The sequence below is a fragment of the Dermacentor andersoni genome, chromosome 11 (genome assembly GCF_023375885.2).
Source record: "Dermacentor andersoni chromosome 11, qqDerAnde1_hic_scaffold, whole genome shotgun sequence".
Classification (NCBI taxonomy): domain Eukaryota; kingdom Metazoa; phylum Arthropoda; class Arachnida; order Ixodida; family Ixodidae; genus Dermacentor; species Dermacentor andersoni.
Genome location: NC_092824.1, coordinates 92,856,662 through 92,884,201, shown reverse-complemented (window position 1 = coordinate 92,884,201; position 27,540 = coordinate 92,856,662). Strand labels below are relative to the sequence as shown.

Sequence of the window (27,540 nt, the reverse complement as noted above, 5' to 3'; positions counted from 1 at the left end):
TATCATTCGACGAGTGGAGCAACTGTTCGATAAAACGGCACCCGACGAACGGTTCCGAACCCGCCGGTAAGGGACTCGAACACTGCAAATTTTAGTCCGCTTTGAAATTGCCGCCTCGCTCGTCAAAACGGAAGCTGCAGTCGAAACGGGGCCGGAAGTCGTGGTGAGTAAGTATTTTTCAGCGTTTCCAACGTTCGCTCGTTATTTTCCGCTGCGTTGGCTGGTCGCGCTTCGCCAAGGTTGCCTGCGAGTGGAGCAGCCGGAGCAGCAAGCGCGCGAGCCGACGTGGCGAGTGCCGTCAGTGCCGTCGTCGCTTCGGTGCCGCCGCGTTTATCGCACGTCGAGGTCTCCGCTACCGCCAAGGTTGAAGTCGGCGTTCAACACCTGCGGCATCTTACGCCTACAGGCCTGCGAACGCCGTTATGCGTGGCGCGGCAGCTGCCAGCCCCGACAGCGGCGGCAGAAGCGGTCGGCGGCACGTCGTCGTCGCCGACAGGACTCGCGTCTGACATACGCCGACGTCGTTGGTTTCGTTCCCGGGCCGCCGCTCTCGGCTTTTGCCAGGATGGCCGCGGACGCGTCCCACACCGGCGAGATCGTCAAAGTCGTGCTCCTCTGCGTGATCTGGTACGGCATCAGCTCGGGCAACAACGTCGTCGGCAAGGTGGTGCTCAACAACTTTCCCTACCCGCTGACAGTGACTATGGTCCAGCTGTTCTCCATCACGGTGTACTCTGGACCCGCGTTTGCGTTGTGGGGCATCAGGCCCTACCTGGACCTCGAGTGGGGCACGTACATGCGGTGCATCGTGCCACTAGCGTGCGGCAAGTTCTTTAGCTCCCTCACGTCGCACGTCAGCCTGTGGAAGGTGCCGGTCTCCTACGCGCACACAGGTGATACTTCGCCCATTCATTTACGGGATCGAAGTGGGGGAAGGTCGCCTGGTTTCGATGCAAATCTGCGAACGGTCGTGACGTGTCTTGTCTCGACCTTTTAATGATGTTACATGGCTAGGATGCTAATGCCGAAACTGGTTTGTGCATCCAGCTGTGTCTTCACGCAGTGTTGGAAACCGCGTTATCGTGGTAATTCCGGCCTGTTCGTTCATGACTGAATGGACAGAACGTTAAACAGGACACGGGAGACGATATATTAAACAGTGCTGGTTAATTAGTAGAGTTCTACATCGGCTGGCGGCAGTTTGTAGCTCAAATGTTTTGGTAATGGAAATGTTGAAGAGGCAGCATTTCTCTGGAGGAGAAAACTACACAGAAAAAAAGACCGTGCACGAAGAGTTTCGCGTACTGCTGAGGATTGATTTAATTTGCAGTGCCATTCCTTATTTTTGAAGTTTATGATTTGTGTTGAGTAATTGTATGTACATATACTCCAAATCGGTTCTTTCTGATTGCCCCTTTCTGGTCACCATGTTAGAATGAAATATGGCAGTATGCTCCACATTAGCATGTGCAAAACTGATGGACCAGCAGGCTCTATAATTGTGCTGACCAACTTGGTTCATTACCAGTCATATTTCATTCTGGAAATTTCTGAAATGTTCACATTAAAGGGACTGGCAACCAATTTTCATTGTACCCATCTTTTTTTTTTAGTGCAGTGTAAAGCTTACCAGTCATAGTGTCTAATTATGAAGTGGTAATGCGTAAAATTCCATGGAACATTTTTTATCAGAATTTTTCAGTGTGCAGAGAGGATTTAGTCGTTCACTGGAAGCATGCTGAGAACAGTGATAGGTGAGCGCAATAGCGATTATACGCCGGCATTAGTGGGAGGCAGACAAGAAGTGTGGCCATAGTGTGAGAAAGTATTATTTTGTTTATTAAGTCAGTGTTGCTATGATTCATGTTTTCCGAAGTGTTAAAGTATTTCTGCGATAAAAGCTACATGTTTTCATGGCTTCCTGTACGACTGCTTCGGTATTTAACCAGTCAAAATGAAGCCAGTCGGATCTAAAACAAAACGACACTTTTACATATGATATGCAGTTCAACGTGTTGCCGTAGCCATGCGGGTGCGTTTGACTTCCGAAGCATAGAATAAAACACAAATGTCTACTAATATGCCATTTGCAATCTTAAGCAATAATTATGCTGTATTTAATAACAGGTGACTTATGTACAGTAATCTCATAGGCTACATCCGATGTACCAAGATTTCACCATCAGGCCTAGCCGCTTACTGGTTTTTGAGACTTTCTTTGCCAAATTTAAGGTTATAATTCCTACTTAAATTACGAACAGCGTGCTGAATTCTGTCACTATAAATCATGATCATTTCATTTCCATCAACGTCTCGCAACACGTTCTGGCCAATTGTCAATCCCTTTAAGAAGATGATGGTGATGCGAGAGGTCATGCTTGTATCAGTGACAGCCCAATAGTATAACAGTGCCGTTGGGCTTAGCATCAGGCTGCATTGTGCATCTAAATTGTTTGTATTGTCTGTAATGTCCAGCCATGGCTAAACGAAATGATGATATTCCGTAGGACGCAGCAGCTCAATGACCAGTGGATAGGAAAAGCAATGTTGCCTTTATTAAGTGAGGAGAAGGAGGAGTAGATTTTAATGAAGAGAAAGGAGAGGTCGGCCTGGAGAGGGTGTCTCTAGTCTGCTACTCCTCACTGGGTTAAGCAAAGTGTTGCGCTTCACATAGGGTAGTTCTGTGACGATTAAGATGTTTTTTCATGACACTCTAGGACTGGCAACTTGGAAAATTCTTACATGCACAGCACAACCAAATTTTAGATGAATTGGAAAGATGTGTCGTGGCGTGTTCTTGCTTTGTATGCACAACCATATGAGCCGCTGAGCATAGTTAAGCAACTTCTCATCTCTCCAAGTAGTTTGTATTGTTTAGCGTAGCTACAATAAAGCAGTATGCTGGCAGTGCGACAGGGTCATGGAGCTGTATTTTCGTTCTTTCTTTTTTTGCTTTGCGTCCGTTAGTCACTCATTTCATAATAACAAATGCACCCGATCAGGCACAGTGCAACAATTGTACTGGGCCCAACAATTGGACAGTCCTGAGAAATCCTGCATGCTTCTGTATAATTTTCTTTGTTGCCTTTGAGCAGAATGTGCTTTGTCTGGCCATTCACGCTAGATAACTGAGGGCAGCATTCTTGTATTCAGTGATAGAGTAGTGAGCGTCCTAGCACCACTGAAGAAAAAAAGCTGAAATTCTGAAAACGCAGTCATAACAGATGTTGGATGTTGCAAATCTCCAATAATGACATGCCACTGAATGTTAGAATGTACTGACAGGCAGGGGAAATATTGTTGATATCAAACGGAGCGCAGAGTTCATATCAAAAAGAACTTGAATAAACTTCAAGAGACCTTGAGGAACTGTTTGCTAAAGGGAAATTTCATTAAAGTGAAAGGTAAATAAACGAGCCTGTTCTGCTATCAACATGTGCAACTTATAATTGTTCATTGCACGGAAAATTTTTTTCAAGGGACGTTAAATCAAGTGGTATTTCACTGTGTTTCTATCCATTTAAAACAGGCCTTGCATTCACCAGTCTTTTCTCATGTAAAAATGTTTATTAATTTGCTGGCATGTGGGCGCATGTCACTCAGGCTAGCGCTTGCTGTGGTGACGAGGCAATCACCGCATCAATAACAAATCATGGACAGTGTTTGCATAATGGTAGTTTTGAGAATGCAGATTCATTTTCATGGTTTCTTCTCCTCTTGCGACACCGGAGTGATTGCTGGCATGTGAAATGGTGTATTTTTTATTTCTCTGCAGTGCAGTAAGATTTATTTTGTGTTCTAGACCATAGGGCCACTTTTGGAATAATAAATGCAACATTCATTCATTCATGCCATGTTGTTTGTAAGATACAAAGAGTAATAAAAAAAAGAAAAGCTGCTGTAGGTTAGCTCGGATAGGCTTTTAGTGATCTCAGACCAGATCAAGTTTTAAAGGGGCCCTGAACCACCCCTCAGACTTGGGGAAATGGCATAGTCTGCAGGTAGCATACGCTGCTGCGAAACAACTCAGCCAAGCTTCACTGTCGTATGCAGTGCGTGGAGGTTGAAAGCAGATCATGAAGTCACCTTTCTCTCAGGTGCTCTCTTTTCAACAGAAGGCCCTGTTCTCACTCTCTTCTAGACGCACTATTTCGTCATTGGACGCACTATTTCGCCATTCCCTTAGACAGCTGCTATTGGCTGATAGGCGACATTAAGCTGTAGTCGGCTACATGGTGTAGATAATGCGGCCACCACGTGGTGCCGCTCCGAGTCCACTGGCTAAGCATACTGTGGCTCGCTGAGGAGAACCGCATCTGGCTTATGTTTAGCGCATTGTAGGCACCAAAAGTGGAAGTCGTGGTGTCTCCAAAATGAAATTTGAACTGCGCGCCGCGGTGCCATTTAGAAGGCGGAGTGTTGTGGGCATGCCCCACTGCGGCGTAGCCCTCGCAGTGCAAGGCATTGAAGAAGGAACAGGAGCACAGCAGAGGCCGTGTTTGATTGCCAATAACTCCGCTTCTGCTGAACGCATTTAAGTACTTTTTGCGGTAAAGTATTTCTGAAATAGCCTATTTTCACTTCACATGACTTTCTCCACTTCGATGAAAAGTGGTTCAGAGTCCCTTTAAGTACGTCAGAAGACTTTGTTCTGACTTTATTTGTGCATGGAGTAAAAATGTGTGTAAGACATTATGGAAACACTAGTGTTAATCTTGCTTGCTTCTTTATTTCTGTTCTGCTTTTCAGTGAAAGCCACCATGCCTCTGTTCACTGTAGTATTGTCTAGGATCATTCTGAAGGAAAAGCAGACATGGACGGTAAGTGCTGCATCCTCTGTTCCCATTCCTTTTTTGAAACTTTTTTTTTTCTCATGCTAGACATTTTCTTTCAGCTGTGTTGCTCTGCTTCTCTGCGATCATAAAAATATAGCATGTAGATGTGTGAGATAACGGCCGTGAGCTTACTGCAATGGTCATTTGGTTTTAAGCTCTTTAAATATTTGCACAAAATGTCCAACTTTTCTGTTTGTGTTGCACGAAATCTTCGTCCCCACTGTCCCAATTCAAAAGTATGCTGCGCATTCTTTAACATTTATAGTCATTCATAATATTCACTGTACTTACCATTTATGGAAGCCACTTCACTGTTTTATTTTTTACCTTTTTGTTCATGTGTTTATATGAATGACAGAATATTTGTGTAATGACTTTCCCCCTATGTAATGCTGTCTTGAGCCTTTAGGATACCTAAATAAATAAATGAACCTAAAATCATCTGCTTCAGTGAAATAGGCTTTCTCTCTATGTACATGTAAGTTTCAAATATTTTGTCCTGAACAACTGGCAGGGAAATGTATAAAAGTTATGCAATAAGTTAAATCACTGCCCAATGTCAAATACCAGACCCGAAAATAGTTGATGTATGTATTTGAATACTGTGCCACATAGTCGCATAAAAGGACATTGGCTGTTTAATGCTTTCAATGACATCAAAACCTAATGCCACTTGTGGCATAGTGCATTGTCACAACTCATTTGGCTCTCTCACTCCCATTATTAGTAGAGATACACAGAAAACACTCAAGTTTGCATGAAGCACATCTCTTATGTGCACCTGAATTATTCTGCTTAAAATATTTGTATTAGCCTTCAAGGATAACACACAAAGATTAGGAGGAAATGTTTATTTTTTATCGAAATGTACAAAGTACGCCAAGTAGTTCTAGACACATGGCTATGGGTCAGGCCAAGAATTACAAGTACATTCAAAGAAAATTAAAAAAAAAATTTTTGCACTTCAAGGTGATGGCTCCACCTCCCTTCAGTTTGCATCTCTTCTGGCTCATCAAGCCTCCTGTTAACAGTAGCAGCTGCTTTTTGGGTATTGTAGAAGTATAATTTGCTAATACAGCAGACCTTACTTTTCTATTTTTAGCGTCCTGCCAAGCTGTTTATTTCTGTTATTTCATTCCAAGTTTAAGTGCATTTGAACAATGAACTATTTGTTGCAGTAATGTTATCATAATGGCTTGAGGTGGTAGTTTCAATTCAGTCTTGCTCATTTTCTTTACCACACTCTCTGGCTAACTGGGACAATGACGCCATGATCACCGGGCTGAGCTAACATAAATTCATTTTAGTTTTATTTCAGTGAGCTTCTTCTAATAAGATACACTACTGTCCAAAAGTTTCATTATTTAAAAGCTGATAGTATTAGCTGTCAAATTCAATTCATGTTCATGAAAAACATAATCTTTTGCCTGTCCCTACTTTTTGGGGCCTTTGGATGCCTGAGAACACCAGCAGTAAATGGACAATTTGAGTGAGATATTGACGAGGTAGTCATTTGAACAGGTTGGATCATTGTTAAAGGATTATTCACAAATTTAGATACATGAGATAAAATTTGCAGAAAAAATACTCGCCTCTTGTATTTCTTTTTATCCTGTTTGTTATGTACAGTCGCGGTCAAAAATACGCGGCCCACGGCTCCAGTCGGCGGAGCGGCCGCGAGCCGCACCGCGGCGCTCGCGTCGGCGCTGCGAGAGTTTGCGCTCTGGCGACAGGTATCTCCCTCGCTCTCGGGCGGATACGTAACGGACGATACGTAACGGGCGGATACGTAACGGATACGGACGATACGTAGGGAGATACCTGTCGTCAGAGCGCAAACTCTCGCAGCGCCGACGCGAGCGCCGCGGTGCGGCTCGCGGCCGCTCCGCCGACTGGAGCCGTGGGCCGCGTATTTTTGACCGCGACTGTACATGCTGCAGAACCTCATACTTAATTGCTTCATTGCCTCAGCTAGACGAACCAGCCATCGATGTCCGGAGGCTCAAACTTGGGTATGGGCATGTTGAACTGCATGTCTGATGGTGACATGATCGAAGAAGCAGCAGCGCAGCAGCAATGCTTCGGGATTATCAGGCGTTTGCAGCACTGAGGTTGTACTTTCATCCAAGGTAGCCTGTCTCTGTGAGTCGGGTGCCGTGGGCAGCAGCATGACTTGATGGACTGTCCATATCTAGTGACGAGAAAGGTTTCGAGCCCTTCGTATGGCTGGTCACGAGGTTGTGCCATTTCCTTGTGCAGACCGTTTGGTAGGAACTCGACTGCCTAGCGGTATTTGTCTCACTGTGAGCTGACCCGGCAAAGGAAGAAGTGGAAGAAGCTGCAGGAACCAGGCCACTGGTTTGCTCTTGTAGAAAGATGGAGAAGGCAGCAACACCGTCCACAAAGCTGTCTTCTATAGCAGCCCAGGGTGTGGTTGCCATTTTGATCCATGCCCGGGCCACCAATATGTGGAAGTTGCCAGTGAGCGTGACCACGGCCACATTTATTGAGAATCGTCAGTGGCAGAGCGGCTAGGCATACGGCTTTTCCTTGGCCACCGACCAGCGTGTGTTCTGCTCGATCGTCCTCTTCTTCTTGTCTTCCAGGGCTGAGTCCAATAATAGCGCTACTACACTGTCATTGTTTTTCCACTGAAACACAAAGAGGCTGCTCTGTTTTATTTGCAATTATACACTGTGAATATTTTTGCATGCATGCATTTCTAATTATCCTAGGTACTGTGATTCTATTAATTCCTATAATGGCTAACGTCCCTGTCTTCTTTTATTTTTTTATCTATCCCTCGCTCTCCCATGCAAGAAGGCGGCAGAGAAGTTTTGAACACTTGGCAGCTTAGGCACAGAAACCTCTCTCACAAATGACATGACAATACCCTCTGTCATTTACTTCAGCTCTGTATTACTCTCTTCATACAAGAAATACACCATCAGTCATGTTCCTCAGACAAAGTCTTTTCTGTCACTCAGTTCGCCCTTCAAGCTTGCTTCATTGCCATCCTGTGACATTTCTTAGAAGGCGCATCTAGATGCGCCAGTGTTTGAAAGAAAAGCAGTTGCATGATCAAGGTTGGTCTGCGTTACGGTCGTACGTTCAGCTAGGCACATCTCAGAGTGGCTGCAAGGCAAGAACAAACTGCTACGAAATGCCACTCCGCAAGATCTGTTCATGCTAGATCAACTCGATCATTGGTGCGCTGAGAGCTTGAAACCTTCTTGGAGCACTGGTTTTAATATAGTCACAAATTAGCTTTCGTTCTTCTTTATTTAAGTCTGTTCAAGACCAACTGCAAGATAATTTTGGACAGTGTAAAAAGCATAGTTTCGGTTGGTTATCTATAGAGCAGCCTGCATACAAAATTTTGTGTTCGAGGTACTAGTGTATGTGTCATGAAAGACTCTCGAAAAGAAAGGCTTTTAATACCGAAGCTGAAGAAGGTGTCACCATTACCACTTGATAGAAATTACACCTTGGCATGACCTCAAGATTAGGGGGCACCTGCGGTTGTTGAAAATCTCCGAGACGGTATTCTGGGATGTGCATCATATTTACTGACCACCAGGTGCATGCTTCATCTGCTTAGGTACTGTTAAAGGCTGTAATAAATACCATTAGCAGACTTGCATCTGTTCTAAATACTACTAATTTATAATCAACTTAGCCAAAGTGTAATTTTGTTGTAGTTGGCCACTAAGAAGATGTGCACCCTGTCGTCCCTGTCTGCTACAGTACCACCTGCTTTGATCTCCGAAATGTATATACATATGATGCCACTACGGGGACATGGAAGTAGAAGTCATGCTTTTACCATAGCCAATAACATGTGACGGAAAGTCTATGAGCAAGCTGTAGTGCCTCAGTGCCCTGTTTATAATAAACCTTTACAACAGGATGATGCAAGGAGGAGACAGGACAAGGTGCTTTCACAACTGATATCTTTATTTTCTCCTTGTCCTAACATCTTTAAAGACAGGACAAGGCGCTTTCTCAACTGACATCTTTGTTTGTTCCTTGTCCTGACATCTTACAAGCACCTTGCCATGTCCCCTTCTTGTGTGGTCCTGTTTGCACTAAGATTTATTATGAATATGCACAAACTAGCCTGTCAGTGCAGTCTGCTGATCAGTGCCCAGTGCCTGGTATTGAGGCACATTGACATGCCACAGTGGCTTGGTGGCTTTAGCATTTTGGTGCTGAACGTATGGTCACAGGTTTGATCTTAGGCTGCAATGAGTGCATTCTGGTGGGGGCAGAATGCAAGGAAGCTAATGCACAGAGCTTTTGGTGTGCTATATAGAGTTGTTCAAATGCAAACATCAGTGCATGTGGTTTTCATGCAAAGTATGATGTTGGCTTAGTTGGTGCATAGCTCTCAGTGTATGGCACGAAAGAATCGCGGAAGAAAAAAAAAAGCACTGCCCATTCTTTTCCTTTTTTCTGCTAACCTCTTGCACCACAAACATTGACGATTTTTGTACAGCCTAGCAGAAAAGGAAAGAGATCGAAGCCATATAACAAACTCTTATGTGTCATGAACACCTCTTGTGACACATCACTATTGGTCGTACATGTTCACGCCCCTTCGTTATTACTAGGTTGCACAAAAGCCACGCACTCTCTGCGCACTCCACTGTTCACATTTGAATGGCTGTAAGTAGTGTCTCAAAGAATCCCAGTTGGTCGAAATTTATAGTGGGCAGTCCACTAAGGTGCCTCTTATAATTCATGTGTTGCTTTGCGATGTTAAATCTCATCAGTCAATCAGTTGAGGATCATTGATCAAACAGAATGCTGCTGAATATCTATCAAGAGAGAGTTTATCTATGACCACACCAACAAGTCTACCTGGTCAGTGGTTTCCTGTGGTGTGCATTTTGCCAAGAGTTAAATCGGCATGGTAACTGTTATGTTTCTAACTCTTTGCGAAGGGTACCACTCGCACCAGTAGTGTGCCACAAAAACGACCGGAAACACTAATATAGTATAAGTTAACAGTAGCACTGCTGATTCCTTGGAACAATTTTCTTATGCTTCGGTATTGGTGGCTGTTCACAGCTGCTTATTGTCATAATAAATCTCATTTCCGCAAATTTCTTTTCTCAACATGATAGTTCCAATCGGTGTTTTGTGTATGGCGTTTGAAATTGATGAGCATCAATACTTGCAGGTCTATGCATCATTGCTGCCCATTATCTTTGGGGTCATGGTTGCAACTATGACAGAGATTTCCTTCGACATGACTGGCCTGATCAGCGCCTTGATATCCACCATTGGCTTCTCGCTGCAAAACATATACACAAAAAAGGTTACTATTTTTTGTTTGTCTCTCTCTTATATATTGTGTTGTTAAGTCATTTAGGTAGCCATATTAGACTTGTGATTGCATTTGTGATATGTGATAGCATTAGGTGGGTGACATATGATTTGCATATGTCTATTGTGCCAGTAGCAAGTCTTCAATTTTATGAGATTATGGAACTTAGTTGCATTATGCAGAGGACTTCTTTTTGTGCAGGGATTGACATCTGCTGGCATCTTTACGTGTACTCATGTAAACAATAATTAGCTAAGTAATTAAGTCTGTAGCATCATAGTAAAAAACACCAGCCCATTCTTTGTTTTTGGTGTACAATGCACACCTTACTTTCTTCTAACAGCCTTCTTGGAGTTTCAAGGGTATTTGAAGTGAATAGCCTTTTACTTTGTGTAACATTGAATTATATATTTGAAGTCATTTCTCTGCACAAAGGAACATTTATGGTGGCTGTATGTGACAGTGGATTTTCATGCCCTCTGTTTGATACTGTGCTTGAGGAATTGCTTCACTAATGTTGGCCTTACTTCTTTAGATGGTGCGTGCTTTAAATTTGCATTGCATGAGGTTGCTGGAAGCGGCTTCATGCCACCTGGACACTGCTTCTTCCTTCGTGCAGGTGATACGAGACACCAATGTTCACTACCTGCGCCTGCTGCATACATTTGCGAGGCTGGCGCTCATGTTTTTCATCCCGGTGTGGCTTCTCTTCGATGCGCGTCGTTTTAGCAAGGACACTTCGTTGGTAAGGGCCAGGGGCGTGCTCTCTACTACACATTGAGACAGAAGAGGCCAGATTTGATATCATTTTCACTAATGGCAATGCGTATTGTGCTAAACTATAAGAATGGAGATGCTAAAAGGTTGGGGGATTATAGATCCATTAGCTTTTGGTATTGTACAAAATATTCACCAAGGTAATTTGCAGTTGTATCAGGGCAACAGTTGACTTCAGTCAGCCCAGTACTACATATGCGACAGAAACTTAGTGTTTAACAACGAAGCTAAGAACCGCACAACAAGCGATGGAACAAAAGATGCTTGTAGTAATGTTAAGAGACGGGAAGACAGCGGTCTGGATTAGAGATAAAACGGGGTTAGCCGGGATTGTAGTTGACATTAAAAGGAAACATTGGAGTTGTATGGAACACCTAATGCGTAGGGGAAATAGCCGATGGTCTGGTGTAGGTGAAGAATGGTTGCCAAGGGAAGGGAAGTGCAGTTGGAGATGACAGAGAACTATAGGTGGAGTGATGAAGTTAGGAAGTTTGCAGGTATAAGGTGGTGTCGGCTGGGATCTTCGTCCTGCAGTGGACATAACTAGACTGGTGATGATCATCCAGTCATTTAGCACCACCTTATCATTAACTTACAAGCTACCTTACCACTGTTATCACTGTGATCAGCCACTCAGCATGCTCTCTTTGGCCGCCTAGTGTTGGAACAGCGTGGTGTGTAAAGCGCTGTGGAACCTAAGGGGTCGAGCTGATAGAGAAGTGCTGCAGGTTTTTCGCTCAACTGGTGCACCAAGTTGAGCAGGTTGATATCTGAAAATTAATGGCATAATCAGCGTGCCACTGCAAGGGCAAAGATGACACTGGAAAAGGAGTGGATGAGCGCTAAGATTACAACCTTCCTTTACTGCTGTCAACCACAGGTTTGTGTGCTTACATCATGTCCCACATCGCCAAAACAAAGTGAAAGGAGAAAGTAATAAAGAATGCAACACCATTGTGCTGTTTGCTTTGGTTTTACTTTTATGTGTTCATGATTATATTGTGCTTAGTGCTACACTGACAAACGTGAAGGACAGGACGCGGACGTACGTAGCGCATATAACATTGCGCTACGTACGTCCGAGTCCTGTCCATCACGTTCGTCAGTGTAACACGAAGCGCAATATAATCATGAACGTCCACCTACTAGCCCCGTTCATTGCTTTACTTTTATGTGACTTTATACATGTCTAGACCTTTAATGCTACTGTTTTCTTGGAAAATGTGACAGTAAAGCAATCAAATCTGTGAAAACTGAAAACCACTGATTTTAAGAAGTTTCTTGCCTTGAATATTTCTGCCAAACAAGTATTTTACACTGCTACCACAGGTGCTGCCAAACTTGTTTGTATACACACACATGCGTGCGCACACGCAATGAAGATGCACTTAGATGGGGGCAAAATGTAAAAATTCTCATGTGCTTATATTTAGGTGCACGTTAAAGAACCCCAGATGGCCAGAACTTTATCTGAAGCCCCCCCCCCTTCCCAACTACGGTATGCCTCAGAGTCGGATTGTGGTTTTGGCACTTATAACTCCAGAATTAAATTCTAAAACTTTCTCAAGAAGTGTTATGATGTTCTTGAACATCATCAGTGTAGTCGTTGCCTCACATAAAGATTGTCTTATCATAGTCGTCACCTCGTATGAGTTGCGTGATGGTCACTGGTCGGCTGATTAGACAGGCAACACAATACACTAGTCGCATCACTGATTTTATTGCTTTGACAGATATGAGTGCAAGTTGCAAATTAACACAAAGCACATTATGCATGTGCATCAATGTTCAGCTGATGCTAATGCATTACCATTCTACTGATGCTAATTGATGTGTGAAACGAACCGATCTTGCTCCTTTTGACCAGTGTGATGTGCTTGAAATACCTTGTGTATGTTTTTCACTGAATCTGTTAGGTGCTCGGAAATCATTTTACTGCACTGTATGTCGCATTCTATTATTTTGTGATTCTGAGGTGTGCAGCATGCGTGGTTTAGAAAACATAGATCATGGTGTTTGCCTGTGCCTGACATTGGATTTGGGAACTAAAATTGCTCATCTGGGGCACAGGCAGCTAAATGGCATCTTCATCTTGCATCTTCTTGCTCAGCTGTAACCCAGCGCGAAAATGTTTTCTGTTACTTTTGGATCACCCTGTATAGTATTTGCCTTCATGAAATCCTTTGACTGCTTGAAAATTTTTCTGCTCATTTTGATCTGTATACGGAGGCGCTGTCGCAACAGCCTTGTTTGGTAAAGCAGCTTGTTCCTACCTTTCTCTCTTGCACCACAGTTCAAGCAGTCTGACGGCTTTACGGTGTTGCTGTTACTCTTCCTGGATGGGGCACTCAACTTTGCTCAAAACCTGGTTGCGTTCACGGTGCTCAACATGGTTTCACCACTTACTTACTCCGTCTGCAATGCGACAAAGCGGATTTCGGTCATCACCGTGTCCCTGCTCATGCTGCACAACCCCGTCACACCCCTCAACGTATTTGGCATGCTCACTGCAGTGCTTGGTGTCCTCTGCTACAACAAGGTATGGCTACACAGTCTACTGCTCACTGTCGTAGGTCACTTGGGGTTCAGGTCATGCGTTCCTGCTGCATTGCAGGGAGGCCTGATCAGACCCTTATGTGCGCTCAGTGTGTCTTGTAGTAAACCTGTGAAAGACCTTGAAATTGAAGGCCAACTTCAGATGCAGAGAAGGCCCGATGCAAAGTTTTTGTGGTCGAAATGCAAATCGGTGCGTCCCAGAAAGCTTATGAAAATCAATGTTTCTGATGCTGAAGCAGAACAAATGAACAAATAAGAATAAAGAAGAAGAAAAGAAAACAACACTGTCATTGCTGTTTGCCAGAAGTGGCGCATAACCGTATATCTCTCTGACTCTGTCTGATGGCTCTGCTTCTTGCTTTGCACGTACTTACAATCATCATTAAGTGCCTGCAGCGTTTTCTGAATCTTTACGGCAATAAACAAAAATTTATAATAAAATAGGCCCGGTGTATACAATGCAGCACCTGAGCATGTACTGCAAAGAGAAGTATGAATGCAGTTGTTCACGTTTTTTAGAGGCACAATCAGTACTCAGTTTTTTTAACCTGACACTGGTACTAATCACTCCTCTAGAAGGCATATTCAGCTTCTGCAGCAGTATGAGCTCTACTTCTTGTTGCATTTAAGCAGAGTCACCATGCTGCTTTAAGGTTCATGTCTAAGATTCATGTTTTATCCACCTTGCACCACATGCTGCCGGGTGCTTGTGTCATCCGCTAAGGGCTTATTTATATGCTGATAAAGAAAGCTATGCAATTGCCTATTCTATAAATTTGCCTCCAAGTGCTTTGACAACACATGCTACGCATTTGTAAAAAAAGTTAGCTGAAGTTAAAATGTATTGTAGTTGAACAAGAAACAGGAAAACTGAGGGACCCGCTTATTGCTGTTGCAAATGTGGTAATCTCTTCGTTTAGCAGCTAACAAACTTCGTTGATAGTATATATTCTAGTAGTTGCATCACTGTGACATGGCCAGAGGTGAAGTTTAATGCAACTGGCCCAACAGCTGCAGGCACAACATGCTGTAAAAGACAGAGACCACTGTTCTGAGTGAGCATAGACCAAGAATTGATGTTTATTCACAGGGTACAGGGCTTGATCATCAGAAACACAGAACAGTGAGCCGCATTGTGGCATTAACAGTCATTCAAGTGAAAAGCAAACCGAAACATCACAGATAGCCACAGATAGCCTAAAAAAAGCAAAGAAGACTGTAAATCATTTGCAGTCAGTCAAGTGAAAAGCAAGCCGAAACACCACAGATGTCACAGATAGCCTAAAAAGACATTTCTTGAATACAACATTATTGTAATAGTGGCTGTATAGCTAAAGCACTATTTCTTTTTTTACAAAGTTTTATGAAGTGCTATCATGTTCTAATCAATGTTTTTGATGACCGACAGGCAAAGTATGATGCAAACAAAGCAGCCCGGAAGGCTCTGCCCGTGTCATCTCAAGACTTGAATCCACTGATTAGGACTGCCGACCAGCACAAGCCCATCAACGGCATGAATGGCGCTGCGCTTCACCTTCTTAGCCCTTACAACGAGAAGCTCATGGGTCTTTGACAAGGGGCCCTAGCTAGACCATGCAATGAACAGAGTGCTTACTTGTGTCAGCAAAAAGATACAGGGACCGAGAAATTCTAGGATGTGTGTCCACTGTCTGAACTAAAGTGACTTGCATGTTCGTGTGGTGACTGCCTGGAGGAAGAGATTCTCGTTGAACTTCTGCTTTTCATAGCAGACGCTGCACAACTTGACCTGTGTTTGCCCTGAAGGTCCAAGACAGGTTTTTCAAACGTCGGCTCAAAGTGTAACTACTTTTTGTTTGCCTTTTTATGCTTGTGATTTCCTGTACCGTGTAGGTACATACAACCGACTTTGGTTAGGTAAGTGTTATTGCGAATTGGTAGCGCCGCTAAATCCCCAGATGGTCCTTTGTTGCTTGAAACTGGAAACAGGATCCCTACCTTGTGTTGTGATATGTAGGACAGTCCTAGAGAAGTTACTTTACTTTCTATTATTTGTTGGTGTTGAGTAGAGAGCTTTTGGCTAGATCTTGTTGACAAAGACTTTAATATAAAGGTTTTTGTTTTTTTTCCAGTGTTGCATGACTACTGTACTAATCGCACATTCAGAAATCACCCTCACGTGGTTGTTACAGCTGTTTGGACAAGTACATGCTGAATCATGAATCTGTTGTCTTGCGTGAATGAGGAACTGGTGCAAATGGAGGCAGGGTGAACATGTAATGTTAGAAGGAAAACTCATTCTGCCCTGCTTTATTGCTTTGTAAGTTTGTTCACAAGTAACCTGGATCAAGTGGTCTGTTTTCTATTTTTATAGGCCTATTTTGTGAAAGTCTTGTGCAGAAGGATACGGACTTGTTGCGGATTGTACTGTGAGCTTGTATAGTGATGTGATGTTTATTTTTAATATTTATCATACATATTATATAATGAATCCATGGTCTGCACTTTCATTCAAACAACTAGAAGACACTGAAACTCGCAATGTGCTGTGGTCACATGTTTAGCCATTTCACAGGTTGAGTGCCTAGCAAGTTAGAGAAAGCTGACAATGTGCAAACTTTACTTTATTAATTGTTCTGCAGTCGTAAAATTGGCTGACCGCCTGTTAAAGGCAATGCTGATTTTAGTTAACACGTGCTTATTTGTTAGATTTTTACTCTTACTTATGTTTAGTTGCAGTGAAAGATTTACACAAGTCAGAGGCTAAGGTTTCTAACTGTGGCCATACAGGACGGGTCACTTTTTCAATCGGCTCTAAAATTAACAAGGAAAAAATTAAAGATGCTTGACATACTACTATAACTTTAAAGCTGTAGCGGGCACAGGCATGGGGACTGCGCATTTAGTTGCAAACATGGCAAAGTTATGAAGCCTTTTGAACTGTTCTCATTTCAGTTACAAAGACTAATTTGTGATTAGCAGCGTGTCTTGCAGTATGGCATATGCCTAATGTGTGGGTTAAAGTGTAATGGGTGCTGTATGCTTCTTGGCAGACATATCTTTTGTTCAGGCTCTTTGGTTTGGCAAAGCAATATAAACAAGAAGTTCTACTCTTGAACTGCTTCAGTAATGTGCCCTGTTTAGCCAATGCATGACTACATTCTCATGCCTGATGCGATTGTGTGTCTCGACTGAGCTCATGAGAGTTTATCGGTTTCTTCACTGATGCACTTTAATTTACACCTTTATAATGCTAACAGAGCCCAGTGATGGTGAAGTCTTAAAAAATGGGTCTGTGAAAATGAACTAGTCATGCAGCCATTGTTACATGACTAGTAGTTCTTTAATGCATGCACTACCATTCAGGGGGTGTATGTGTGCTGCAATTTTTGCTGTGTTTAAGTGTATTTTTGAGAATATGGTACTTTTGGTAACCTATAGAATTACACTGCAAATTTCTGGCTCTTTATAAAATAGTGTTTAAAATTCATGTTGCATTATTTATGTCCTTTCATTAGACATGCTCTCAATCTCCTGTTTACACATGTAGGAGGCTATGCAAATTTTAAAGGAGAGTGGAATTTATGACACTGAAACAGGCAAGATTGTTTTAGGCCTGGTGTTATATTATGAATTGGAGTTGCGTTGGAAGGAAAAGCTTCTTGAATATGTTGTAAATTACATGAAACATTCCTCTCGTATGTGTTTGATTTAATATTATCGAGCTTTATTGCTTGTAAGTAATTGTCTAAACCTTATTGCTTCATTTTTATGGCAGATTATCATAGTGGTGTTACTCTTTTGTATTTACTTGTTTCTGTGCTTTTTAATCTTGCACTTGTTTCGTTGAAGCGTCAAAGGGGAAAGGAAAATGAATGAGCAGCTGCAAGCCTAACTCGGCTCTCTAAGGTTTTGCTGTGTCATATGCAGTAGTTACATTAATACTAAAGAGAAGTTATATTGGTAGATTACATGCCTGGAATGCCAAGGTGGCCAGTCTTGTAGTGAGCAGCGGCTTGGTGAGTAGGAAAGAACGAAAAAACAAATAACGAGAGATGAGTGGTGAGGTCAACTTAGACTTCCTGCACTAGCTTTCTGTGATGTCGAGGATTTTGACATTTCTTGGAGCCAGTTGTTCATAAGTGAAGAATGATTGCATTGATTGAAAAGTAAGGAGATGCACATCCTGCAAACTCTTGAGAACTTCCGCTGTGCAGAAACTGCACAAATGTGCTAAAATATAGTGAACTCCATGATGACACACTGACATGCTTGAGCACACAATCTACAAGGTGAAATTTGGTTGTCGTTCTCCGTCAATTATGAACTTGAGTTTTAGCTCCCTCAAATAGAGTTGCGAAAGAGTAGTCTACCAGGCTAAACTGATTTATTGTTACTGAAAAATTTTGAAAAGATCATTTAAAAGAAATCAAAACAGTCTTATTGAGAGAAGCAAGTGGCAGTTGAAGTTGCTGTTTTGCTAATGTACAATTGCTTGACTTGATATGCCTGCGAGGTAATGTCCATTAGTATACAGTATGCCACATTGGTGTTTTCATGTGGTATGGTCATCTTCCCTGCTTTTGTATGTAGCAGTGTTTATTCTTCCAAGGAAATTTCAGAAAATTTCATTGTCAATATATTTTAGTAGAGTCTGCTGAGGGACTCTGAAGCTCCCAGAGGAAGATTATGACAAAGCTCAATAAACTCTGCATGCTTGCAGGATATTTAACAGAGTTTGGTTAACTCTGCTAGAAGCTCTTCCAGACTTAGTTATGTTGTATTTGGCCATAATTAAATTCCCTTGTCTATGACAATGAGTTTGCGAGTTTCTCGTAAAGCAGTTGTTGCTTTGAGGTGTTAACCTATGTGACAAAATCATTCAGTTCAAGAGTTAAGAACTTTCATACCCCTCGTGTGCTGGTGTTCATTGTGTGCCAAGTACCAGTGAACTCTCATCTATTCATTCGAAGCTCCCCATGGCCTGGCCATGACTTCATATAAGAGAATGTCATACAAGAGAAGAACAAAAACAGTTGAGCTGTAATCAAACAGAATAAAAGACAAAAATAAAAAAAAATTGGACCCCTCTCATAACCGTATGAGAGTGGCTTGTAGTTACATGGTGTTATATAATCAGTTTTTCTAAAACTGATAAGTTGATATATTGATTACAAAAGCTGTACCTTATACAATGGGCAGAAATGAAAATGTAAAATTAAATAATAGAGAAGTAAAAAAAGCGAGGTACAGTACATGTGTTAAAAAGAAGAAACAAAGAAAATGACAACATCACAGTGTGTTCCTAGTATTTCATCATCTGCAAGTGATCACTGTAGTTCTCGTGTTTTTGCATAAAAAGATTTAGCAATATATGCTGTGAGTTAGTAAAATTACCCGTGGTTGCTCTGGCTCTGGCTTTAATGTTGGTGAGCACAATGTCCCGAATTTTATTCACATTACAAGCTTTCACAGCACTGTTAGATAAGGTTAGTAATCACACTTTTTCTCACCGTGCGTGCCACAGGAAGACAAGCCCTGTACCAGGCCATTTAGAGCCTCAATATCCTCGATATGCGTGTGTGATTGACACACAGATTGATTGACGCACAGGGCGTATTGCAGATCATGCATGCACAATAAAATCTGAATCGTTGGTCCCAGCCAATGCCCGTGCATTTAAAATGACCGAGAGTTTTGGTATTTCTATCACAAATTTGCCATCGCCACATAATTCGAACTTGACTGCAATAAGAATGCATGTGCCTGAGCCCAGTGGTGGCACCAGTGGCATCAGTCTTGTCAGTTCTAAGGGGAAGTTGGATTGTCAAAGGCGTGCTGTCTCCCACCAAAAACGTGGATTTTCGGCGTGCTCTCGCAAGTTTCAAGTGAGAACGACAGCTCGCAGTGAACGATTACTATGTTTACCCATTTACAATGTGCACCTGTCTTCTAAGAAAATAGGCCTGTTTTCTAAGAAAAATTGCCTGTGCATTACAGTTGGATGTGAAACCAAAACTGCATTCGTAGAGTAGCCTATATTTCGAGAGTTGCCATTGTCATTACAAGGTGGCTACGTGACATGTTTTCGCATAGGCTGATGGTGACAACACGCTACTGTCAGCAGAGAAGCTCATTTAAAAATGTTATTTTACATGCTATGCTAGCAGAAACAGAGTGGCGTCACATGCTTTTGGCGAATCAGAGCATTGCATTGCATGCAAAACATTGCATGCAACACGACAGTGTTCTCTGCCAAGCACCACGCAATCATCATGCAAATTTCATGGCATTAAGACGAGATGGAGCTGCTCTGCCATTTTGAAAGGCGGTTACAGTTCAAAGGGGGACGGTCAAAGGGTGTAGCACGACATGGAGGGCGTCAGGACGTGCATTTGGAAAGGAGAGGGAAACGTCACTTCAGCGCCGCCAAGGTCGCTCGCTTTTCACTGCATGTTAGCTTTTAGCCCATAGAGAGAGAGGTCATAAGGGAAAGGCTAGGAGGTTAACCAGGCTGAGCCCGGCAGGCTTCCCTGCACTGGGAAAGGGGGAAAGATGATCGAGATGGCACTAGATAATCGGACTCGCCGAATGCCCATCTACTCACCTCTAAACGTGTATGGGGGCGGGCGTGATGCCACCGGAACTTGTAATGACGCAGTTTTGCCACATACGAACTCGCCGTCGCATCAGATATACCTATGACTCTTGGTAGCCCTCCGGGGTGCTGTCTGTTTACGCTGTGCAGCAGCACAGACCTTGCTTACTTGCTATCGCTGTGATTGCTTCGCTCTTCGAGTAAAGCTGAAATTAATAAAAGAGTGCACGTTTATGGATTTCTACTTGTGAATGTGCGACAAAGCTGCCACTGCTTCCGAGAATACACATTTCACTTTTGTGTTATGACCAATAGCCCTGAAAGAGGGATCGACCAATTCTATAGAAATGCGGAATATTTAGCGCTGATGGCTGGGCCGCACGATGGATGACATATACTGTGGCCCATAGCGGCTAAGACCTTGTCTGAGAGCAGGGCTGGGCAAATATACTATGTAATTGTATCATATGATACAAGATATTCGGGCAGGAAGTATTTGAGACACAGATACATGATACTACCACAATAGCTGTATCTGATACAGTACTTTCCATTCGTATCTCAAGATATTTCAATACATTTGCAAATTTCTTATAGATTTATATAATCTAGCAGCAAATGCGTATGCACAAAAATGTTTGCTTGAAAATTCCTTAACTGCGACCAACCTTGTTTAATTTGAATGAAATGTTAGTATCTCAAAAGTTTTGTCTTTCTTGCTCAAAGAATAATATTTTAGTTCTGAAACAATTTATCTAGGTTGCTTTCACTGCTTAACATAAAAGCTCTTTATACTGTCAGAACTGTCAGCGGTTTGTGCTTGTTGCTTTTGTAATTGATGTGAGTCGCTGCTCCGCTTGCCGGCCATCTAATTACAAGAACGTCAGTAAGAAGCATCTGCACGATAGTGCAAATACCGCTGTGAAGTTTTACCTTGTCCGTAAAATTGTTACCGTTTACGTACGTAAGGTAGTCCGAAAATTGCCTGTGGTGTTTGCGAGCAACAACCACGTACACAAAACAGCCGCCTTATGCACAATTCTCCCGTAAGCAGCGCCATCCACGCTTTGGTTCGCAACAGTCAAACTTGCATCCACGAGATCCTTCAAATCGCCGGTGTGTGAAAGCGACTAGGCGCAAGGCAACCCCATTCTTGCATTCTTCAGACTTTTTAATTCAATGCACCACTCAAGAGGAACTTCGATAACGGCAATATAGCGGCATCAGAATTCGCACGATGTAATTCAAAGCACCACGCAAGAAGAACTTCGATAACGGCAATATAGCGGTATCAGAATTTGCACGATAGGCGCCGCAGGCAGTACAGTACGGTGGCTACGAGCAAGTGTCATGACACCGACGCAACTAAAAAAAAAGACGAACTTTCCCCCGAAAGGCGAAGTACCGATTGCTATAACAAATTAGTGGACAGCTAGCTATACGAAGTCGGGATCGATAGTAGTTTTATCGGCCGTTAAACTTGTAAACATAGACATACTAACTTAACGAGTATGGCGTCGCGCGCACGAGCAAACATGAACATATCTCTCTCGATGACCGCGAAACTCGCTGTCAAAACGCTGCAGTGAGGATGTGCGGCAGCAGCAGCGAGCGAATTGACTTTCGTGCTGCCGCTTGCATCAACGCGAATTAAGCCGCGAAAAAGCCCAGCGCGGACTCTGTGCCCGTCGCAGATGGCTTTCAAGATACAGCAGCCCGGACGGGCGCGCGCGGTCTCCCAAAGTAGAATGTGCCCCCCCCCCCCTCCACCCACCTACCGGAATCCGCAACGGAAGACGGCGCGCTTCCTTCCCGCCTTCCTCCGTTGCGTGCGCGAGATTGTGCCGTGATGGCGACTCATCCTCGCACGCTTTCACTCGCACATACAGCACACGGCGCGCAGCGTCGATTTTATCGCCATTTGCTTTATACGGAACCTCACGGCGACGCCGTCGGTGACGGAAAGAATGTGCCTGGAGTGTCCATATAATTGCTATTGCAACAAAACAAAACATCAAGCAAACAAAAGGTCTGCTGTGCGCAGAAGTTCGCGCGCTTGTATTTTTTCGAGACGGCGCGAGCGCCACCACGTACGTGACTCTGTTACAGCAATAGGGACGCGCAGACCCTATCACTTGCCCTAGCTGGAGGGCTCTGGCGGAAAGATAAAAGGATGTCGCTGCCTTTAGATTTAATATCAGCTTGAGAAGCAGAGTTCAGCCAACGTTTATAATTTCGCGCGGTAATGTTGCGATAGCAGTATCTTAAGATGCACTTATCTTTCATGCATCGGAAATACAGATACTGATAGACGTCTTGCCAGACGTGATACAGATACAAAATAGCCAAATTAAGAGTATCTGAGATAGTTCTGCGATGCATGTATTTTCGATACTGCCCAGTACTGTCTGAGAGTGGCAGCGATGGAAACTAAAAGTAAACAACGTTTTATTAGGCTACACCTAGTTTCCGATTGCTGGAATTGGAAGGACGCATTTTTCTTGTTATAAGATCGGGTGCGTATAAGATTTGGGCACGCACACTTCTTTCTTTTTTTGATACGGATCTACAGAAGCTGAGGGCGCGTTAGATCCTGGAGAGCGCTTGAATCCGGTAAAAACTGCCAAATAAAGTAGCTCTGCATTTCTTTTACTTCGGCCTACCGGATAATTCGATAAATTTCGACGGTCACACGTTGAGGTCGGATTAATGAAATTTGACTATAAAATGCCGACGGTAGGTACAGTTAGGTCCATTGTTAAAGCGTACACTGAGGCAAATGGCTCACATCTTGCGGCTGCTGTAGTTGCTGAGGCGTGCGGAAGTGCTTTTGATGCAATATGCAGGAAATAGCGTTACCGTTCTGCAAACGAGCTTTGTGGGAAGAGAGTTTTTTTATAGATAAGTGTGGTTTTAGTATTGCGTGATAGTGTACTTTCCGCGCAGGGGGCTGTTAATGCTATGCTTTAAGTTTCGCATACCAGTGCACACAAGGGATTTTATCTATTGACCAAGACTAGACGCCCCGTTATGACAGCCAGGAGCGCATCGTATTTGTGGAACTTCAATGTATGGGGCCATTCATTGAAGTTGTTCGTCAGCACCAGTGCTTGTTTCGTCTTTTCTTTGAGGGTTGTCCTGGGTGTTTGCGCTGAATTTTTTTCACCTTAAATTGTGCTTTCCATGTCTGCCGATCCGCGGCGAAATCAATACGTCTGTCGTCCATGGCCTCCGAGGTATCCCGATCTCGGAGACCATACATATAGCATATCGCGCCTATTGCTTAACTTCACCGGTAGGTGGCACAGCCATCCCGGAATCTTTAGGGTGCCTCGATGCGCGCGCCCCCGCTTAGGGTGAGGTCACCCTTTGAACCAGCCGGCGCCGCCTAAACCTGTTTTCGCGCGCTCCCTCCGCCATTGCGTTGCCCGCGTCGACTTCGCCGCGCTGCTGTGCGGGCGTCCTCGAAACGCTGCTGCGTTCGCGCGGCTTTCATCGGCGTAGAATGCCTGGATGTTGTGTTCCTCAGTGCTCCAACCATTCGAGAAATGGTTGGAGGATGTTCCATTTTCCAAGGGACCCAAAAAGGCGGCTTCTGTGGCTGGTGCGAGTCAAGCGTGACAAGTGGCAACCGACGAACTCCTCGTGTGTCTGCAGCGTAAGTGCCACATGTTGGTTCAGTGCTGTTTTTGTTGCGATTTATTTGTATTTTGTTGCGTTTGGGCAGCTAAGTGTCGTTCAATATTCTTCTTGCTCGGCTTAAAAAAGCTGCGTGAAACACTAAAACAAAGTAAATGAGTTTCACTACAGCGCGGTACAGGCCATTGTCTGCCGCTTGCTTGTTCGCATCCGAAATTGCACGACACGTGTCCGCTGGGGAATACGTACCACGCGTGCTTTCGCCGCTTCTTTTCATTCAAAGGTAATTGCCTTTACTAGGCGCTTGCCAGCGAATTGCGGTCTGGGCCCAAACATTGCATCAAGGCACAGAGCATGAAGACAAGCAAGGGCACATAAGCTGTGGCAATTACTGTGCAAATGGATGGTCCAGGAACCAATTTTGATTAATTCACTCACGATTTCTGAAGTTGTTTTTGACATGTGTGCGGCGTTGGGTAGCTTCCGCTGCCTATTAACCGGACGCTTCGTCCTACGACGCCGCATTATGTCAGTAAATGAGATTAACAGAGATCGTTGTTATGTGCAGATTGAGGCGCTCATTCGAGTAATTCGCCTGATATTTCGACTAATTTGTTCTTTGGCCTGTTAACCCGACGCTTCGTTCTGCGATGGCGGATTAAGTCAGTGAATGAGATAGACAGGATATGTTATGTGCAGATTGAGGCTCTCATTCGAGTAATTCGACTGATATTTGGACTACTGTGTTCTCTTGCGTGCTGCCTTCATTGTTTTCATTATCGAGCCGGAAATGCGCCGCTAATTTCAATATCAAATTCATCTGCAGGCTCATTTCGAAGCCAGCAGCTTCGAACAGAACCGCGCGGATGGGTGGAAGAAGCTCAAGCCTAATGCTGTACCAACGGTGTTCCCATTCAAAGGTGAGATGCCTCCTGACCCTGGTATTTGTTACCACGTTGCTTATCGGCTCATTATCTACATTTGAAAAAGTTATGTGAGGAAACGATTCATGCGCATACATATTAAATTTTCTGGCGCGCCTTCTATTCTGCTTTTAGTTAACACAATCTTAAATATATGTAATGGGCATTTTTTCTTATTTATCTGTTTCCAGAACTTCCTAAAGAGCGAAGGCCACCAAGGGAACGAAATGCACACGTGCCTGCATTATTCAGTGACGACGCAGCCGCACACAATTCTTCACGAGAAGTGAGAAACGTTCTTCCCTCAACTACGCAGGAATTTTCTCCCGCTGATTCTTCGTCAGACGGGGAGATAAATGAGAGATTGGCGGCTACGGAAACCAACAATGCTAATGGGCAACTTACTTCGACCCCCAGGGATGCACGGCTTCAAGAAACTGCAATAGTTACTGCGACCCAACCCCTCGATTCTGAGGCAGCTGAGCTTAGGAAGAAGATTGCAGATCTCACAGCAGCCAATAATAAGCTTAGACAACATCATAACGAATCTAAGAACACTGTCAAAAAACTACAGATGCAGGTACGCAAGCTGCAGAAAGAGGCAACTAATTTCTCACGAAATACGAAGTTTTTAAATGAAGACCAAATTCGTGCTCTTTCTCGGAACAACAATCATGGTAATTCGTGGTCAGCGCAAACAGTAAAGCAAGGTCTAAAAATTAAATTTGCTTGTGGAACCACCGGGTATGAAACACTCAGAAAGATTGGCTACCCTCTTCCATCCAGCAGAACGTTAGCAAGAAGAATTCAGGGCCTGAAGTTTCTGCCAGGTATCCTGCATGAAGTGATCGACGTCATGAGGTCGAAAGCAGAGGGAATGGAGGACGTGGAGAAAGACTGCGTTCTCTTTTTAGATGAAATGGAGATAGCACCCGGATTTGAACTCGACCGTGGCGAAGACGTGCTTCTGGGAGGAACGACGTTGCCCTCAAAGCCTGAAGAGCCAGCCAATCATGCTTTGGTGTTTATGCTAGGTGGGGTAAACCAGAGATGGAAGCAAGTGATAGCCTATGAATTCACTGGTAGGCACGTGGACGGCTCTGTACTCAAGGCATATGTCCTGGAAATAGTGCAGATATGCAGCCAGATTTCTCTAAGAGTCCGTGTTATCACATGTGACATGGGTGCAGCAAACCGCGCTATGTGGAGAGAATTTGGCTTTTCGAGCCACCGCCATTCGACAACTTCGTGCTCAATACCTCACCCAACCTTAAAAGGGAAGGAACTTTTTTTCATCTCGGACCCGGCACATGTCCTTAAGAACCTGAAAGGACAGCTTCTAAGCTCAAAAGTTTTCACACTCAGTGATACTACAGTAAGCAGGAACGGACTGACGGCCTCGAAGGTGAAATTGGAGCATGTACAGGCCGTCTTGGATTATGACGCAGCCAACGAACTTAAGGTAGCACCAAATTTGTCAGAAACCCACATTAGTTGTGGGCACTTCACCAAAATGAAAGTAGGAGTCGCTGTCCAGCTCTTCCGTGAAGCCCCACCAGCTATTCGGTTCCTAATAAAAGAAGGAGTGATTGAGCCAGAGGCCGAAACAACAGCGTGGTTTATGGACCTCGTTTCTAGGTGGTATGCCCTCATGTCATCGCGTCATCCCACCATGGCGCTAAGCCGCAGGAACATTACTAAATATCATGCCGCCTTGGACACACTACGCACGGCAACAGACACCATCAGAGAACTGAAAATGGGCACTGGATCTCAGTGGAAGCCATCGCAAGCAGGGGTCCTAATTGCGACAACGGCTGTCCTTCGCCTTCAAGAAGTGCTTCTTGGCAGTGAAGGGTATGAATTCCTCCTCACGAGCAGGCTGTTGCAAGACTGCCTAGAAAACCTTTTTTCTGTGGTGCGGCTCATGAAGCCAGTGCCCACTGCGTATGACTTGAAGTGTGCACTCCGACTCGTCAGCGTCAGCCACTTTCTTCACACTCCGAGATCAACAAGCTACGAACTTGACGACCGCGAATACCTTGTCGATCTGCTTGCACATAGCAAGAAGGAATGTGCAGAAAGCGAAGTCGATGAAATCAACGACACGGAAATTCTGTTCATTGAAGAGCTCACGTCAACCGAGTGCCGCATCTTGTTTTACCTTGGCGGTTTTATTTTGAAAGGAATTTTGAAATCTATAACTTGTCCGCAGTGCAAGGCTGCTCTCCTTGGCAAGCCTGACGATCAGTATGCTTCCCTGACTGCACTCAAGGAATACGTCAGGGATGGGCAAAACCTCGTATATCCAAGCGCTGATGTCATGAAAACTTTAAAAAACTACGAGGAACATTTCACCGCTGTCAACTCATGGTGCACAGGCAAATTTTTCACCATGAAGTCGCCACTTCGTTCTCTGATAGCCTATCTCGAAGGCATAGACAAACCCTCAGTGAACACATGCATGGCTCACAAAGAACGAATAAGCAAAATGCTGACTGCTGCATATGCCAGAGTGAGGCTCCGAATTCATCTCCGACAAATTCCGAGCACTCATCCTAGTGGCCACGGAAGCAAGACTTGTGCAGGGGTCAGCCTTGCGTAAGCAAGCTGGAATCTGCAGTTCTGCGAGCCTTTTCCTTCAAAGTCTGAAGTCTGCATCTATATATATAGTGATCACAACTATTTTATCAATTACGGTCTATTTAACATAAATGTCGACTTTTAAAAAGTGCAATAATGTTCAGTGTTCACGTTCCCATTAAACACAAATCTCTTTGTGTGTTTTCATAAGCACTGAATAAATGATTTCATGTTTGCTTGGGTAACAGCTTTTGTATTCATCTGGCTGTTACCAGACGAAAAGGGGACTGTATATTTTATTACCGTTGCTGATGCTGT

At 43.8% G+C, this 27,540-nt stretch overlaps 2 protein-coding genes across 2 annotated transcripts; both read left to right on the top strand.

Moving 5' to 3' along the window:
- The first annotated feature begins 227 nt into the window (after positions 1 to 227).
- Positions 228 to 20,311, top strand: LOC126539046 (solute carrier family 35 member E1 homolog). Its single transcript, XM_050185752.3, has 6 exons — positions 228 to 893; positions 4,750 to 4,820; positions 10,021 to 10,158; positions 10,787 to 10,912; positions 13,238 to 13,483; positions 14,909 to 20,311. The coding sequence occupies exons 1-6, from the start codon at positions 566 to 568 to the stop codon at positions 15,071 to 15,073; spliced, it is 1,074 nt and encodes a 357-aa protein (XP_050041709.1). The 5' UTR covers positions 228 to 565; the 3' UTR covers positions 15,074 to 20,311.
- Positions 20,312 to 23,408: 3,097 nt separating this feature from the next.
- Positions 23,409 to 27,409, top strand: LOC129386855 (uncharacterized). The gene is made up of 3 exons (XM_055075113.2): positions 23,409 to 23,735; positions 24,543 to 24,636; positions 24,831 to 27,409. The coding sequence occupies exons 1-3, from the start codon at positions 23,583 to 23,585 to the stop codon at positions 27,242 to 27,244; spliced, it is 2,661 nt and encodes an 886-aa protein (XP_054931088.2). The 5' UTR covers positions 23,409 to 23,582; the 3' UTR covers positions 27,245 to 27,409.
- Positions 27,410 to 27,540: the final 131 nt, after the last annotated feature.

What these genes read in the sequence shown, in the direction of transcription:
- LOC126539046 (XM_050185752.3), top strand. Translation starts at nt 566, where the DNA reads ATGGCCGCGGACGCGTCCCACACCGGCGAGATCGTCAAAGTCGTGCTC. An exon ending in AGGAAAAGCAGACATGGACG is followed by an intron (nt 4,821 to 10,020) that starts GTAAGTGCTGCA and finishes CAATACTTGCAG; the next exon opens with GTCTATGCATCATTGCTGCC. An exon ending in AAAACATATACACAAAAAAG is followed by an intron (nt 10,159 to 10,786) that starts GTTACTATTTTT and finishes TCCTTCGTGCAG; the next exon opens with GTGATACGAGACACCAATGT.
- LOC129386855 (XM_055075113.2), top strand. Translation starts at nt 23,583, where the DNA reads ATGCCTGGATGTTGTGTTCCTCAGTGCTCCAACCATTCGAGAAATGGT. An exon ending in ACTCCTCGTGTGTCTGCAGC is followed by an intron (nt 23,736 to 24,542) that starts GTAAGTGCCACA and finishes ATTCATCTGCAG; the next exon opens with GCTCATTTCGAAGCCAGCAG. An exon ending in AACGGTGTTCCCATTCAAAG is followed by an intron (nt 24,637 to 24,830) that starts GTGAGATGCCTC and finishes ATCTGTTTCCAG; the next exon opens with AACTTCCTAAAGAGCGAAGG.